At 38.9% G+C, this 15,212-nt stretch overlaps 1 protein-coding gene across 1 annotated transcript; it reads left to right on the forward strand.

Moving 5' to 3' along the window:
* On the forward strand, positions 11,341–14,727 carry LOC109230923 (hyaluronan mediated motility receptor). Its single transcript, XM_019396411.1, has 4 exons — positions 11,341–11,617; positions 12,056–13,037; positions 13,140–14,029; positions 14,123–14,727. The coding sequence occupies exons 2-4, from the start codon at positions 12,077–12,079 to the stop codon at positions 14,465–14,467; spliced, it is 2,196 nt and encodes a 731-aa protein (XP_019251956.1). The 5' UTR covers positions 11,341–11,617; positions 12,056–12,076; the 3' UTR covers positions 14,468–14,727.

Consider the following 15,212-nt stretch of genomic DNA (forward strand, 5'->3'; position numbering starts at 1 on the left):
GGGCTTGGGATTTTGGAGAGTTTGATTTGAGGATTTGAGAGACCAAACGGAGTCGGATTTTTATAAATTTCATATGTATGGACTCGTGAGTGAATGGGCTTTCTAGTTTTGTGACATTTTTTTTAGATTTTGAGACGTGAGCCGGGGGCCGGGTTTGAGCCAATTTGGGGTACTTGGTCTAATTTGGCAGCGTTTCTTATGGAAATCTTTCCTTTAACATATACTGATGTTATTGTACTGATTATGAATAGATTCGGAGCATTTGGAGATTGAGTCGAGGGGCAAGAGCATCGTGGAGTAGAGATTTGATCGGTTTGAGGTAAGTAACGATTGTATTCAGTTATTTCCTGACTATGTTAGTCTTGATATTGTCAGATGGTTGTAGTAGATGCTCATGACTAGTGACACCCCGATGTTGGGTTTTTCTTTCCGCACTTTGTTTTGATTTGAACTCTTTTATGAAGGTTTTATATTAAATAGCTTTGGAACTATCTTTGAAATGAAAATATCGATTTGTTTTGGCAATGTGTCGGCTTGCCTAGTACCACGATAGGAGCCATCACGACAGGGTTTGTTTTGGATCGTGACAAGTTTGTATCAGAGCCTAGGTTACATTGGTCTCACGAGTCATGAGCGGGTCTAGTAGAGTCTTACGGATCGGTAGGGAGTCGTTTGTACTTATCTTCGAGAGGCTGCAGAACTTTTAAATTCCACATTCTTGAATCCTTATCGTGTGGCATTGATTCAGCTTAAAGCATAACTCCTTGAATTCCTTCCACGCATTCGTGTGCGCACATGAGCGCTCAGTATCATCTGTGCATCGACGACTAGTGATTCCCTGGATGAGGTGCGAGATATGATTTCTGTGTGTTGATGTTGGGCCAATCTGGAGGACTTGAGGTCGGGTTTTGACTGTAGCTTGAGCACTAAGGTGTTGATTGTGTGAGCATGTGCTTTTGGATTTATATGTTCGGTAGTGTCCCTATTAGTGGAAGTGATGGTTGGATGGCTACGTGATGAGTTTGATGTGACTGCGAGATGTGTTCATATGATTTGAATGTGACGAGAAGGGTCTGCTTGAGGTGTAGAAAGAACTATTTGGTGCTTGATTTCCATCTTGATTTGATGTATAGCCCCGAGTTATGGGTGTGTTAAAAAATCTTTTCATGTTGTTTAGTTGGGGAGTGAAGTAGATTTCATGTCGTGATATGAGTTCAGACTCAGGAAGATTAAGTGATTGCGTGATGTTTATGACGGTGGAAGGGTATAAAGAGATATTAGTTTGAGGCTAAGCAGGTGGATTATCTCCTGAGGGTGTCCTCAGGGCGTGTGATCCCTATGTTTTTTTGTAGCGAGTCCTCTTTTACCAGTGAATTATATGTGTTGCAGTTTGAGTTTGGATCACGTATGAGAGTTGTCTTGATTGTTACGAGGGTGAATGCGAAATTTGCGAATGATTTGAGGTATTAGACGGGTAGTGTTGCATGAGCTTATGAAGGATTTAGTTGAATCTCACTATGGCAGTATGGCAGTAATAGAGTATGGGCATCGTGAGTTATTGTGTGTTTTGATCTATCTCTTTGAGCCAAGTGGGGGGGTCTGCTATTGATTAGTTGATTACACAGTTATGTGTTGTATTGGTTTTAGTTTAAGGCATACTGGTGAATCATTTGTGGCTTACAGAGGTTGAGATCGAGGATGACTCGAGTAAAGGAAATTTTTTATAAGGGTTGTGTTATGCTTAATGGGTATATGAGAAACATTGGATGAATTAGTTGTTGTTGTAAGGGATGTAACGTGTATGGAGGAGGAAATCGCTCGGCTGCTTAGAAGGATGGGTTACTTCCTTAGGTGTTTCTATACTAATGTGGCACAGGTCGTTCGGTTCATTTGATCAGTTTATTTGAGACCTGAGTAGAGTGGATGGCTCCCGAGAATGGTTCTAATGGTTTTAAGATTTATATGTAACAATTGGGGATCTTCAAGATGTGTATTTGGCTAGAAACTGATGTTTACATTGGAGGGTGTCAAGACTTATGGCATTTCTATATCATTATTGATTCTACATATCAGTATTAGGAAGGTGAAGGTAATGGCTTTAGATTTGTAGGAAATCTTTTCAGGGTTAGTATTTTGAATGTGGTACTTTTGGGGATATTTAAGAGAGTATTCAGCGGCTTATGAGCCTTAGGGCGGTGTGGTTTTATGCTTGGGTCTCGTGTGGTGAGTCTGGGTTGAGGATTGTGGTGTTATGGCGAGGAGAAGTATCAATTTGAAGGTAATCCAAGAGGATCTTGGATAGATAGGACAACTTGGTAGTAGGTTGGATCGGCATGGTAATGGGTATGATTAGTTCTTTGGGTGTTTATGAGGTAATGAGTTTCTACAGGTGTTTTGTGGCAATGCTCTTGGGTTTTTGGTGACCTGCGTAGCTTGGTTAAGTTATAAGGATTCATTCCCGAAGGTTTGGTTTTGTGCAAATGGGATTCGGAAGTTCTTGATGGTTTTTACCATGGTTAAAGATGTATATTTTCTACTGGCGTGAGGAGCATGTGATGTATAGTGATTTTCTCCTAGATGAGATCAAATGGAAAGTTCTTGGCCAGTTGAGTACGTAGTTGCTTGTGACTCGGAGTGGATTATGAAGTTATCACATTTATCATAGGATGGCATGGTATATGGGGTATGTTGTGTAGGATTGAGATTTGCATGTGTAAGGTAACAGTTCAATTCCGAAAGGAAGGTCATAAATTCTTAGGCAGCATGGACAGTTTTAGATGACTAGGTAAATGACATTACTAATTGGTATAGCTTGATGAGAGTATACATTTCAGAAAGAGGCGACGTGTTTGAGTTATGGATACTTCATTGGTATTGCGGCACTCTCTTGTTTGATCGACGGCTGGAGTTCAAATTTTGCCTTGTGGCACAGAAGAATTTTAGAAGTATTCCTTGTGGGATGACCGTGTAATTGGCGAAATGTGGACATTCAGGCGGTGGAGTTGAGATCAGAGATGGTGATTCGTATGTTCTATGGATTTGGAGACTGAGAGTTCTGGTGAGTAGATTGTTTCGTGGTTGTGGACTATAAAAATGTAGCCAAGGTTAGTCAGAGGTTAGTATGTGTTGTGATTCAATCATTGTAGACTTTTGGAGGGTTATTAATCTATCGTGGGGAACCAGAGCTGATTTTGGGTTCATTGGTAGGACCAATATGGATGTGTGTTCTGCATCGAGTCGGATTTGTTGACTCCGAACTGCTATTGTTGAGGGAGGTGCATTCAGTGGTTGTTGAACTTATTCGTGTTCTGAAATGATCTGTGAGTTACCCTTCTATGTTACGAGGAGTTGCGATTCGTTGGTTATATGCACATATGGTGCGGATCAATTTGAGCTTTATAGCGGAATTTGAGCGAGATGAGTATTTAGGTATTGCATGATTGATTGCGCGTTGGCTATGTTCTTTCCGGATTGTGGTATTGTGTTATTTGCTCTCCGTGGTTATGGTAATGCACTTTGGGTACTTAATGTCGAATTTCGCGTGGTTATTGATTTTGAGCAAGGCGGCTCGAGGTATAAATTGCGGACCAGCGTTTAGATGGGATCACGCATTGTAGTTGAGTTATGTAGAGGTATGACCAATTGTGTTAGATTCGTGAGCTTTGGTTCTACAATGTGTGCTAGGCTCTTTGCATGGTTGTGATAGCTTGTTAAGCTGGCGGGACAGTTTTCTCGTTTGAGTCATTTTCATGATTGAGTACATTTGGGATGTTGCTATTGGGTGCACGAATTACACAGGTTATGGATTTGGATCGTTTGATGTGTCATGTCATCAGAGTGGTCGGGTTGGATCAGATGAGGTCATTTGACCTAGAATGAATACTATCAGAATTGGTTGCAGCATGGATGGAAGGATAACACCAAAAGTCGACTTAGAAATCTGCTATAGTTCCTGTCGGAGGAGAGGGAGCTCCATGACCTATGGATCTGACGAATGGTTATGAGTTTCTGCGTGTTTCTTTCATCATTGGCCAGTATATGAAAGTGTTAGAACGAGGCTTTGTTTGTTAAGAGGTGTATTACCGGCATTGGGTTGTTTGAGCAGTTTCTGCGATTAGAATTATCGCTATGAGTGTTTGACTGATGTGATATATCATGTGATTTCAACTTGGGTTATGACCATGGCTCGATACAGCTTGTTTAGACTTATGCAGTGTGTAGATGCGAGGTTCTGATCTGATAGAAAGTTTCGGATATTGGAAATTGAGTTCTAAGACTTATGGACTAGGTTGGATTTTAAGAAACTTCAGTCATGTTGTGTTATCAGATCTTTATGGGATAGGGTGACGTGGGATCACCCCCGGGTATGTGCATAGTGATATTATTAGTGATTTGATGGCTTTTGGAACAACTCTGGGCACGTTCGAGGACGAACGTATGTTTAAGTGGGGGAAGATGTAACGACCCGACCGGTTGTTTTGAGCAATTGCACTTCGCTCGATTGTTTGAGGGCATGAGTAGCTCCGTATGATGTGCTATGACTTACGTGAATCATCAGTTTTGGTTTTCAGGTTATCCAGAATTAATTTGGGAGAATGGTCTCAGCTAGAAGCTTTAAATTTGAAAGGTTTGACCAAGATTTGACTTTTTAGTATTCGACCTCGGATTTGAATTTTGATAGTTCCATTAGCTCCGTTAGGTGATTTTGGACTTAGGAGCGCGTCCGAAATGTGATTTGGAGGTCAGTGGTAGAATTAGGCATGAATTGGCGAAAGTTGGAAATTTGGCGATTTTGGTCGATAGTGGAAAATTTGATATCGAGGTCGGAATGGAATTCCGTAAGTTGGAGTAGGTTCGTAGTGTTTTGTGACGTGTGTGCAAAATTTGGGGTCATTCGAACGTGATTTGATAGATTTCGGCGTCTTTTGTGAAATTTGGAAATTTAGATGTTCTTAAGCTTGAACTCGAGGGTAATTTGGTGTTTTGATGTTGTTTTGAGTGATTCGAAGGCTCGACTAAGTTTGAATGATGTTATGGGATGTGTTGGTATGGTTGGTTGAGGTCCCGAGGGCCTCGGGTGAGTTCCAGGTGGTTAACAGATCAGTTTGAAGTTTGGAGAACGGCTGAAGTTTGGAACTCAGCTGTCATAACCGCACCTGCGGAAAGGGAGCCGCAGGTGCGAGCCGCGGAAGCGGGAAGCTTACCGCAGAAGCGAAAGGAAGAGGGTCTGGCAGATTCCGCAGATGCGAGTGGTTTACCACACCTGCGATGGTCGCAGAAGCGGAATTAAGGGCGCAGGTGCGAGGCGAACCGCGGAAGCGTGAGGATTTCCGTACCTGGGAGAGCGCAAATGCGGTCTCGAGGCCGCAGGAGTGAGGTCCAGATTTTAAGTGAAGTTCCGCACCTGCGATGGTCTTTCCGCAGGTGCGGCGTCACAGAAGCGACAGTTGGACCGCAGATGCGGTATCTCTGGGCAGAAAGTATAAATAGCACACTTCGCGAATTTTGGTTCATTTTCACCATTTTCAAGTCGGTTTTTGGAGCTTTTGAAGGGATTTTGAAGAAAGATTCAAGGGATTTTCAGTGAGGTAAGTTTCTTGAGCTCTAATACTCCTATCTATGGTGTTTTCCCATTGTTTTATCAATTAATTAGTGGAAATTAGGGGTGAAAATGAGGGGTTAGGGCTTGGGATTTTGGAGAGCTTGATTTGAGGATTTGAGGGACCAAACAGAGTCGGATTTTGATAAATTTCATATGTATGGACTCATGAGTGAATGGACTTTCTAGTTTTATGACTTTTGTCAGATTTTGAGACGTGGGACCAGGGGCCGAGTTTGAGCCGATTTCGGGTTCTTGGTCTAACTTGGTAGTTTTTCTTGTGGAAATCATTCCTTTAGCGTATATTGATGGTATTGTACCGATTATGAATTGATTCGGAGCATTTGGAGACTGAGTCGAGGGGCAAGAGCATCGCGGAGTAGAGATTTGAGTGGTTTGAGGTAAGTAACGATTGTAAATCTAGTCCTGAGGGTATGAAACCCTGGATTTCGTGTCATGTGACTATTTTGAGGTGGCGCACATGCTAGGTGACGGGTGTGTGGGCATGCACCGTAGGGTATTGTGACTTGCTCCGTCCCATATCTACTGTAAAGTTAAATATTTTGTTGGACTACATGCTTATTACGTGTTTTAAAAAGAATTTCTGTAAATCAGGCTGGATGCCATGTTTAGGCCTTATGCCAGTGTTGTTTGGACACTTAAAGGTCTTTTATTACTATCCTCTCATTGTTTTCGATTGGAAATCTATACTCAGTCATGTTTATACTTATTTACTGCATAACTCAGTCTATATTACTCCGTTTTGATGCATCATATAAATGCTATATGGGTTGAATGCCTCGTTTTACTGATTTATGACTGAGTGAGGCCGAGGGCCAGATTTGTGAGGATATTTATGGGATCGGGCTGCACGCCGCAGCATGTTTTACTGATAATTATGACTGAGTGAGGTTGAGGGCCTGATTTGTGAGGATATATATGGGATCGGGTTGCACGTCATAGCATGTTTTACTGATTCATGACTGAGTGAGGCCGAGGGCCTGATTGATTTATGCCATGATTGGCTTGTTATAGCGCTTGGGCTGAAGGAGCCCCTCCGGAGTCTGCACACCCCCAGTGAGCGCAGGTACCTACTGAGTGCGAGTGCCGAGTGCCGAGTGCCGAGTGCCGAGTTCTGAGTGACTGGGAGGCATGAGTAATGGTGAGGTTTGCCCGAGGGGCTGTATATGAGTGATGGTGAGGTTTGCCCGACGGGCTGTATATGAGTGATGGTGAGGTTTGTCCGAGGGGCTGTATCTGAGTGATGGTGAGGTTTGCCCGAGGGGCTGTATACGAGTGATGTTTGCCCGAGGGGCTGTTTATGATTTCATCATTTTGCTCACTTTTGCAATGAACCTTTGTTCGAAAACTGTTGAAAGATGTTTTTAAATGATTTTACTGGAACTGGATTTAAACGAGCTAATTTGATTCAAACTATGGTTTTAAAAGCATGCCGTATTTTACTGAGTTTTTGTGATATGAACTTTACTTGCATTATTGCTCGTCACTACTTCTCAGTCTTTATTTAGTGTTGTTACTTACTGAGTTGGCGTACTCACGTTACTCCCTGCACCTTATGTGCAGATCCAGGCGTTTCTAGACATGATAGCGAGTGTTGATTGTTCAGTCGCAGATCCATCGGAGTTAGCAAGGTATCTGCCTCGCGATCGCAGCCCTGCTTTCCTCCCTCTTTATCTTCCCTTAGTTTTATTCAGTTATTTCCAGACTATGTTAGTCTTGATATTGTCAGACGGTTGTAGTAGATGCTCATGACTAGTGACATCCCGATGTCGGGCTTTCTTTTCCGCACTTTGTTTTGATTTGAACTCTTTTATGAAGGTTTTATATTAAATAGCTTTGGAACTATCTTTGAAATCAAAATATCGATTTGTTTTGGTAGTATGTCTGGTTGCCTAGTATCACGATAGGCGCCATCACGACAGGGTTAGTTTTGGGTCGTAGCACTATAATGATTAAATATAATGTTGTTAGACTTATTACTGGCTAATGGTTATAGGTTTAATAATAATTTTATACTGGATATATAAGTTATAGTTTTTAATTATATTACGTACTTGGTTGGCATACTTAAAAGGTTGTAGTCCAAATATTATTACTTGGTTAGATGGCAAGTCCAGCATTAATGTAGCAAAAGACCACGTTCCAAGGGGGCAAAACCATGATTATGGATTAGAAAATACAAATAGAAAGTGTACGGTCATTGGCTATTCTTTCTTCCAACTCTGCATTACCCAATAATTAACAAGATCTGCACAGCTTTTCTTCAACAATTTTCCTTCTTTACAGGTCTCTGCCAAGTTAGCACAAGTGAAAACCTGTTGGACTTTAAAGCATTGGGCTTCAAAGACTTTAAGTATTGGGCTTTAAAGTCTAAGAGTGTGAATTGGAAATGGTGGGAAATAAAATGGAGGAAAATGAAAATTTGAATGAAGTGAGCTTTTATCTTGAACTTTGTCCCTCATTGGTGAGGGACAACTACATTTGTGTGTATATATATAGAATCACTTCTTAAAGCTCTTAAAAGGAGTTGAAGAGAATGAACCCTCGCGCCGTCGTCGTCGCTCGGCTCGGCCTCGGCTTTGGATTTGGATTTGTCCGGGCGTGACCGCGGTAGGACCCCGCCAGAATACTGCTGCAGATTCAGAAGGCCACTCTGGCCGCGACCCTGGCGTGACCGCGGCAGGACGCGCAAACTTCTGAACAGACACCTTTTCCAGAACAAACATCACACCTCTTCCAATAATTGCCTATAAATTCTGAGGCATGACTTCGTTATTAACACACTGAAAAATTACAAAACTTCCTTCTTTTTGGAAATACTGCATTCTAATTCGCAGCTCTCTCTCTCAAATTCGTAAGTGTGATTTTGCTCCGTTCTTTGAGTTCGTTGGTATCCTACAGTTTGTATTGTAACTGTTGCAGGAAGGTTTATTCCGTTTCATCCTGGGAGGATTTAATCCATTACCTTGGCAACGTGTGAGGGGGTTAAAATTCCTTAAGGACGCACAAGCAAATTGTGGACTCGGAATATTTTTTATTCTTTACTGTTTTCCAGTTTCTTTTATTCTTCTAACAGTTTTCTGATTTTGTGTTTTAACACAGTAACGGATTACAAACCCCACTACTCCCTAAAATACCACTTAAAACATAGTGATGGAGCAACATTGGCCAAAGGGCTCTCTATTGAATCTTCTTTTGTCAGAAAATTAAATTGTGCATATAGTGGCTTTTGAATCAGATTAATACAAGAGAAGTCTCTAGTGTGGTAGCAAAGCCAGTTCAAAAATTATTGTAGTTCATGAGTCACTACTAAAAAATAGTACTCCCTCTGTTCCAATTTGTGTGTATTTGTTTGATTGGGCACGGAGTTTAAAAGAAATGAAGACTTTTAGAATTTGTGGTCCTAAACAAGTTAAAATAGGACCCAGAGTATTTGTGTGGTTATAAAAGCTTTCATTAAGGGTAAAATTAGAAGTTCAAGCTAAATTGCTTTCACATTTAGAAAGAGGTCATTCTTTTTTAAAACGGACCAAAAAAGAAATAGGTTCACGTAAACTGGAACGGAGGGAGTAACTCTTTTCCGATCAAAAACTCGATTGAACGCAGTCGGTTTTGGACGATTACCAACTAAAAACCAATCGAATTGGATGCTTTGAAAAATTACTGGTCGGTAGCAAAAATTGACCGATTTCGATCATTCAATTGAATTTCAAACTCGATAATCGTTTTTTTTATACATTTAAATATTGCACTATCAAGGAATGGAATCATGGTCTGTACCGTGGTAGGATACTATTCTACCACTAGACTATTGGAGCTTGTTTATACTCTTTAATTGTATTTTTGCACTGAAATTATTTTTCTGAATATTAAATTTAGTTAATTAAAAATGGAAAACCATCTAAAGCTAATCGGTTTCTTGAAAAATAAACTTCCCGTTACGCATTACATCCGAAAAAATAACTTCCCGCATTTGGCGCTGAAAAACAAAAACCCGCCCGAAGTGGAAAAAAATAGGGAAAAATTATTTTCAAAACATCGGTCGATTTTTGCAATAGATTTTTTCAGTGGAAAATGCGTTTTCTTAGTAGTGAGTATGACTCCCAACTGTGAAATTTTAGTATTCTTTTGAATTCTCTTGTAGATTCTTTAAAAATATCATCACGTGCGTATCAGATCCTCTAAAAGTAATGTATTTTTGGAGAATCAACAATATTTTTGAAAAGTCCGTACAACATACCTAGCCTATAAGAGTCTTAATTTATTTCTGTGTGTGTAGTTGGACCCATGAGGACCTGGTTTCTCGGGTGGCTTCATTATGAATTTTGATGATGAACTGAAAGCAATATGTTTAATTTGCATTACTTTGGTATCTTTAATGCCCCTGAGAGATACAACATCAATTGGACCAGTCACTAATACATGCACATATAGTGAACCTACCAAATTCATCATTCTCTTTTTATGTTCACATACTATTGCTTCACATCATTGTCACTCTTCAATATGGCTCTGATATATGGATTTTGCTGTTTTTAATTCTGCAAAAATCATTGCTATTATGTACAAGTTATACTCATTTTAGAGAATATTTGCTAGGGTCCCCTTGCAGCCAACTCTTTGGACTTTTTGCCTACAATTATAACTTGTAAACAATCTACGAAAAAAAAACCGACACTGATTTTGTGGTCTACCTTAATTTCTGTAAGCTTTATGTGGTGCATATATTAGCAGAAGTAACAAACAACCTATATTTGAATTTGCATCATGTAATCGGAGGCGGACCCAGGATTTGAAGGTCGGGTACACTTTTGGATTCAGCCAAAATCTGCTTTGTATATAAGGTGAACACTACTAATATATCACTATTTTCTAAAGACATCTACATGTATACATGAAATTATTGCCGAACTCTACGGATGACCCTAACCCCTTTCGGTATAGCATTGGTCTGCCTCTAAAGAGAAAAATATTTATATCAGGATTTTCTTCATTTTCTAGCCTCGAACTCGAACACCTGATTATTCTTTTACAGGTGTTGAGAACATATTTTAGAGACTTAAATGTGTAAATTTAAAAGAGTCAAGGAAAAGATATTAAGAGCCCGTTTGGACATAAAAAAAAATTTCCTTTTTTTCAAAATTTTTTAACTTTTTTTCGAAATCAGCGTTTGTTTATAAAATTTTCAATTTTCACTTAAAGATGCATTTCGGAAATTTTCGAAAATTTGAAAAACTCCAAAAAGCTGTTTTTTGAAATTTTCACTCAAATCACTCACAAAACTTCAAAAACAACCCAAATTGAAATTTATGTCCAAACACAACTCTAAATTTCAAATACCATTTTCACTTGAATTTTCTTTTTACCATTTTTGGAATTTTACAATTCTTATGTCCAAACGCCTACTAAAAAAGATAAAAATTGCAAATGTGGAAATACATGTATGTACAACCAAGATACCCTGGCAAGATACAATATTTCGTGGGCCTGCAAGCTAGATAGAGATGTACTTTTATTTAATTTAATTTGACCTTAATTTTCTTAATAATATTAAATATTAATTTGTGACAAGTTTCCCCAGGAATCTAGCTTTTTTGCTTCCTCTATTTCAGTGGCCATAACGCACGAAAAAATAAATAAAGGAAAAATAAAAAATAAATAAAGGGGTAGCGAAAGTGGGGCTTTTATGGGTCAGCTTTTTTCACTGAAAACCAGGGAACAGAATTCTTGATTTTTTTTTTTTTTCTCTCCTTTTACTCAGTTATAGTGGCAGAGCTTTTTAACTAATTTTGCAGACATATAACAAGTGTAAAGTCCATGCCTTTGGCATTTTCTGTCAACTTATACATTTGGATAACAGAAATGGTACCTAACTCTGCTATTTTCCTTGTGACTTCTCCCTCAGGCTTAAAAGCTGGAATTTTTAGTCCTAAATGTTAGCTTAGAATTGTGGGGTTCTTTTGTTTTTCAGCTGAAGAAATCTTGAGCTCACTCTTTGTAAGTTTCTGTTCTCTTGAATTTTGAAGTTATAGTAAAATTTCTGCATTGTTACCTGTTTAGTGTTAGCTTTTTAAGAATGTCATTTCAGATTCTTGATACAAGATGATACGACCATTCTGTTTTTTTTTCTTTTTTTTTTTTTTAATTTCCAGTATTTAGCTGGACCACAAGAAGTTCTTGTCTCTTTCACTTTATCATGTTTTTATGTTCTTCTACCTCTTGAAATAAACATGCAATTTGGGATCCTATCTTCTCCCTCTTCTATTATCTCTACAATTAGTTGCTTGTTGTGCAATTTCCTCCCCCCCCCCCCCCCCCCCTAAATTCCCAGTTGAGAAGCAACTTTTGATATGATAATAAAGGAGTGGTTTATGTTTCAAACATAAAAACCAAATGTCCTGATGATGTTTTCTTTTTCTGTAACTTTTTGTTAAGGGAGAGAACATAAATTGATTAATGGAAGAAAAGGGTGTCTCAAGTTTTTGTCTCAAGGATGAAAAGACTGAGTTATTACTTAAACTTGAGAATGCACAGAAAAAAGTTGAAGAATTGAAGAGCTTAAGAAGGGAAGATGCAAAAGCTAATGAGAAAGTTGTTGGTATATATGCTGCACAAGAACAGTGTTGGTTTAATGAGAGGAAGAAACTTAGGCAGCAAATTGGTGCTTTTATGAATGAATTGAGAGTTCTTGAAAAGCAAAAGGATATAATTATTGCTGATCTGAATAACAAGTTGGAGGAGAGCAATGTATTGTTGCAGTCAAAAGATAAAATCATAGAGGAAGAAGGGAAAAGGCATTATGATTTTGAAGAAAAGGTGAAAAAGGCTGAAGCTTTAGCAGAAGAATTGAGGAACACGGCTAAGTTTGATGCTCAGAGGCACACTAATGAGATCTCTAAACACAAGACTGCATTCATTGAACTGGTGTCTAATCAACGGCAGCTTGAGGCAGAGATGGGGCGCGCTCTCAGACAAGCTGAAGCAGCGAAGCAAGAGGTTAATTCTGCGCTGGAGCAAAAGGAGAAGTCGATCTTGATGACTCAAAAACTATCGATGGAGCTAGTTAAAATGCGCAAGGACTTGGACCAGAAAGATCAAATTTTGTCAGCTATGCTTAGGAAATCCAAACTGGATACAGCAGAAAAACAAATGCTTTTAAAAGAGATCAAATTATCAAAAGCCAAGAGAAAGCAGGCTGAGCTAGAGATGGAGAGATGGAAATCTGCTTCAGAGTCTAGATATGAGAGACATTCATTAAAAAGTATGCTGTATAAACGTATGAATCCAAAGTTGGAGACTGGAAAAAGCAGATCACAAAAGACGGATTATCTTATCGATGAGCAGCCTGAGTGTACAAAAGAGCCAGAACTATTTTCTCATATTTCTGATAGATTCTTTACTGAGGAGACTCAAGAAAGTAAGACTACATTACATGTTTCCTTCAGAATTTTAATATATGGAGTTTTCATTCTTTTTGTTTTATGTTGTTTTATGTATTCATTTCAATCTTTGTATGCAGTACTCACAAATGATGTTGAGGACTTAGAGAATTGGGTTCGATCAGAGGCTGAAAAATACAGTATTGCAGTTGACCAAAGGCATCATATGGAGCTTGACGCTTTTGCTGAACAATTGAGACTCAAAGATGAGAAGTTAGAAGCTTTCCGTTGGCGCCTGCTCAGTATGGAACTGGAATCAAAGAGGTTACAGTCGCATATTGAAGTGCTGGATCATGATCTAGTTCAGCTCCGGCAAGAAAATATGAAGTTAGATGGATTGCTATTGGACCGAGAAGTAGAATTGCAATCCCTCAGGCAGCAACTAGCTGAGTATTTTCTTGATTCCCAAAAGTCCAATGCAAATGCTTGTCCAAAAGACCAGGACTTAGCCAATCATACAGTTTGGTCCAATGTAGCAGTTATAAAGACAAAACATGGAGAGAAAGAGCAAGAAACAAAGAATTATCCTGAGGAAATATCTCAAAAGGTAAAGAATGGAAGAAAAGTTGACACCAGAACAAATAACCCCCAAAAAGACATAATTTTGACTCTACAGAATGGAGCCTCAAATACGAATGCTAATTCTAGTGCAGAACACTTCAGTGTAGAGGATGCTCAGAATGGTGTAACATCAACTTCAGAAGGTGATAGTGAAATTAAGAAAAAGAAATCTCTTTGGAAAATGGATTTACATGCTCTTGGAGTTTCATACAAAATCAAGAGGCTGAATCAGCAATTTATCATGCTCGAGAGGTTGACAGGAAAGCAAGAACGTCCTGGAAATAGTGAAAACAATGATAATGAACGATCTGGTACGAGAGGATTTTATGCATTGATGTCCTTATTGAATAAACAAGTTGCTCGTTACGAGTCCCTTCAGACGAAAATTGATGATCTATGCAAGCGGATGGTACGTCCTAACTAAGTAGGAGAACATCTTTTTAGCTTAATTTGTCAAATTATCTATGTTACATTTCTTTTTTTGTGTGTGCGTGATGTGCAGCATGATAATGACCTGAATGTAAATTGCGGAAGTTCAGTTACACGAAAAACGAAGGAAGAAACTAAGATGCTAGAGCAATTTCTTGAAGAAACATTTCAGCTGCAAAGATACATAGTAGCAACAGGACAGAAACTGATGGAAGTCCAAACAAGAATTGCTTCTGGATTTGTTGGAGCTGCAGAAGAGCTTGATACACCTGCAAGTTTTGATGTGAAGCGGTTTGCGGATGGTATTAGAACACATTTTAGGGAAGTACAGAGAGGACTTGAAGTTCGTATATCACGAATTATTGGTGATCTTGAAGGAACTTTAGCCTGTGATGGCATCAACCATTTCAAGAGATAGTGCTGCGATCGAACCTTCCAATCATGCATTGAGGCAGAATCTAAGTTTACATGGTGCAGCAACAGCAGCAAATCATTGATCCAGTCCCATATATACATGTAAATATCCAGCAACTATAAATTCCAATAATTCGCGTACATAGAGAATTGCTGCATCATCTGTAGGACTATCAGTGTATCACCTATTTGGCCATTGTTACATTTGCTTTCCATAGTTTTTTAAATGAATGAATGCCGATAGTGATATTACTTGTGCATGAACTTCTTGGCTTTACTTTTGTATATCTATGAGGAAAAGCAGTGTACAGAGTAAAATTGCAGCACAAAAACTAACTATTCCTATACATTTTAAGTTCATGTAATGTGTATAGGTGAAGCATTTAAACCTTGATCAAATTCGAGTCACTTTTTAACTTATTTCTCGACTAGAGGATGTATCAAACCTTGATCCTGCAACATTACTGACTCCAGGGGCCGATGTAGAATAACAGGAACGGGTTCAATTGGATCCATATAAATTTGTATGTAAAAATCTATTAAAATGCAAAAAATAGTATATAAGAACACATAAAACTTAGAGGTTGAACCCATAAAATTTACATCCTGGATTCGCCTCTCGCTAACTCTGGTCAATATTCATTTCTCCGTTGCCATTTTTACGTATTCACACAAATCCAATGGTCTTGTACAGAAGCAGAGGAAGAGAACTACTACATGAATGATACATTTAACACTTAAAAGTATTA

Source organism: Nicotiana attenuata, chromosome 8 (assembly GCF_001879085.1).
Source record: "Nicotiana attenuata strain UT chromosome 8, NIATTr2, whole genome shotgun sequence".
NCBI classification, from domain to species: Eukaryota; Viridiplantae; Streptophyta; class Magnoliopsida; order Solanales; family Solanaceae; genus Nicotiana; species Nicotiana attenuata.

Coding starts and splice junctions, on each gene's coding strand:
- LOC109230923 (XM_019396411.1), top strand. CDS start 12,077: ATGGAAGAAAAGGGTGTCTCAAGTTTTTGTCTCAAGGATGAAAAGACT. Junction 13,038..13,139: donor TACTGAGGAGACTCAAGAAA/GTAAGACTACAT, acceptor CTTTGTATGCAG/TACTCACAAATGATGTTGAG. Junction 14,030..14,122: donor ATGATCTATGCAAGCGGATG/GTACGTCCTAAC, acceptor CGTGATGTGCAG/CATGATAATGACCTGAATGT.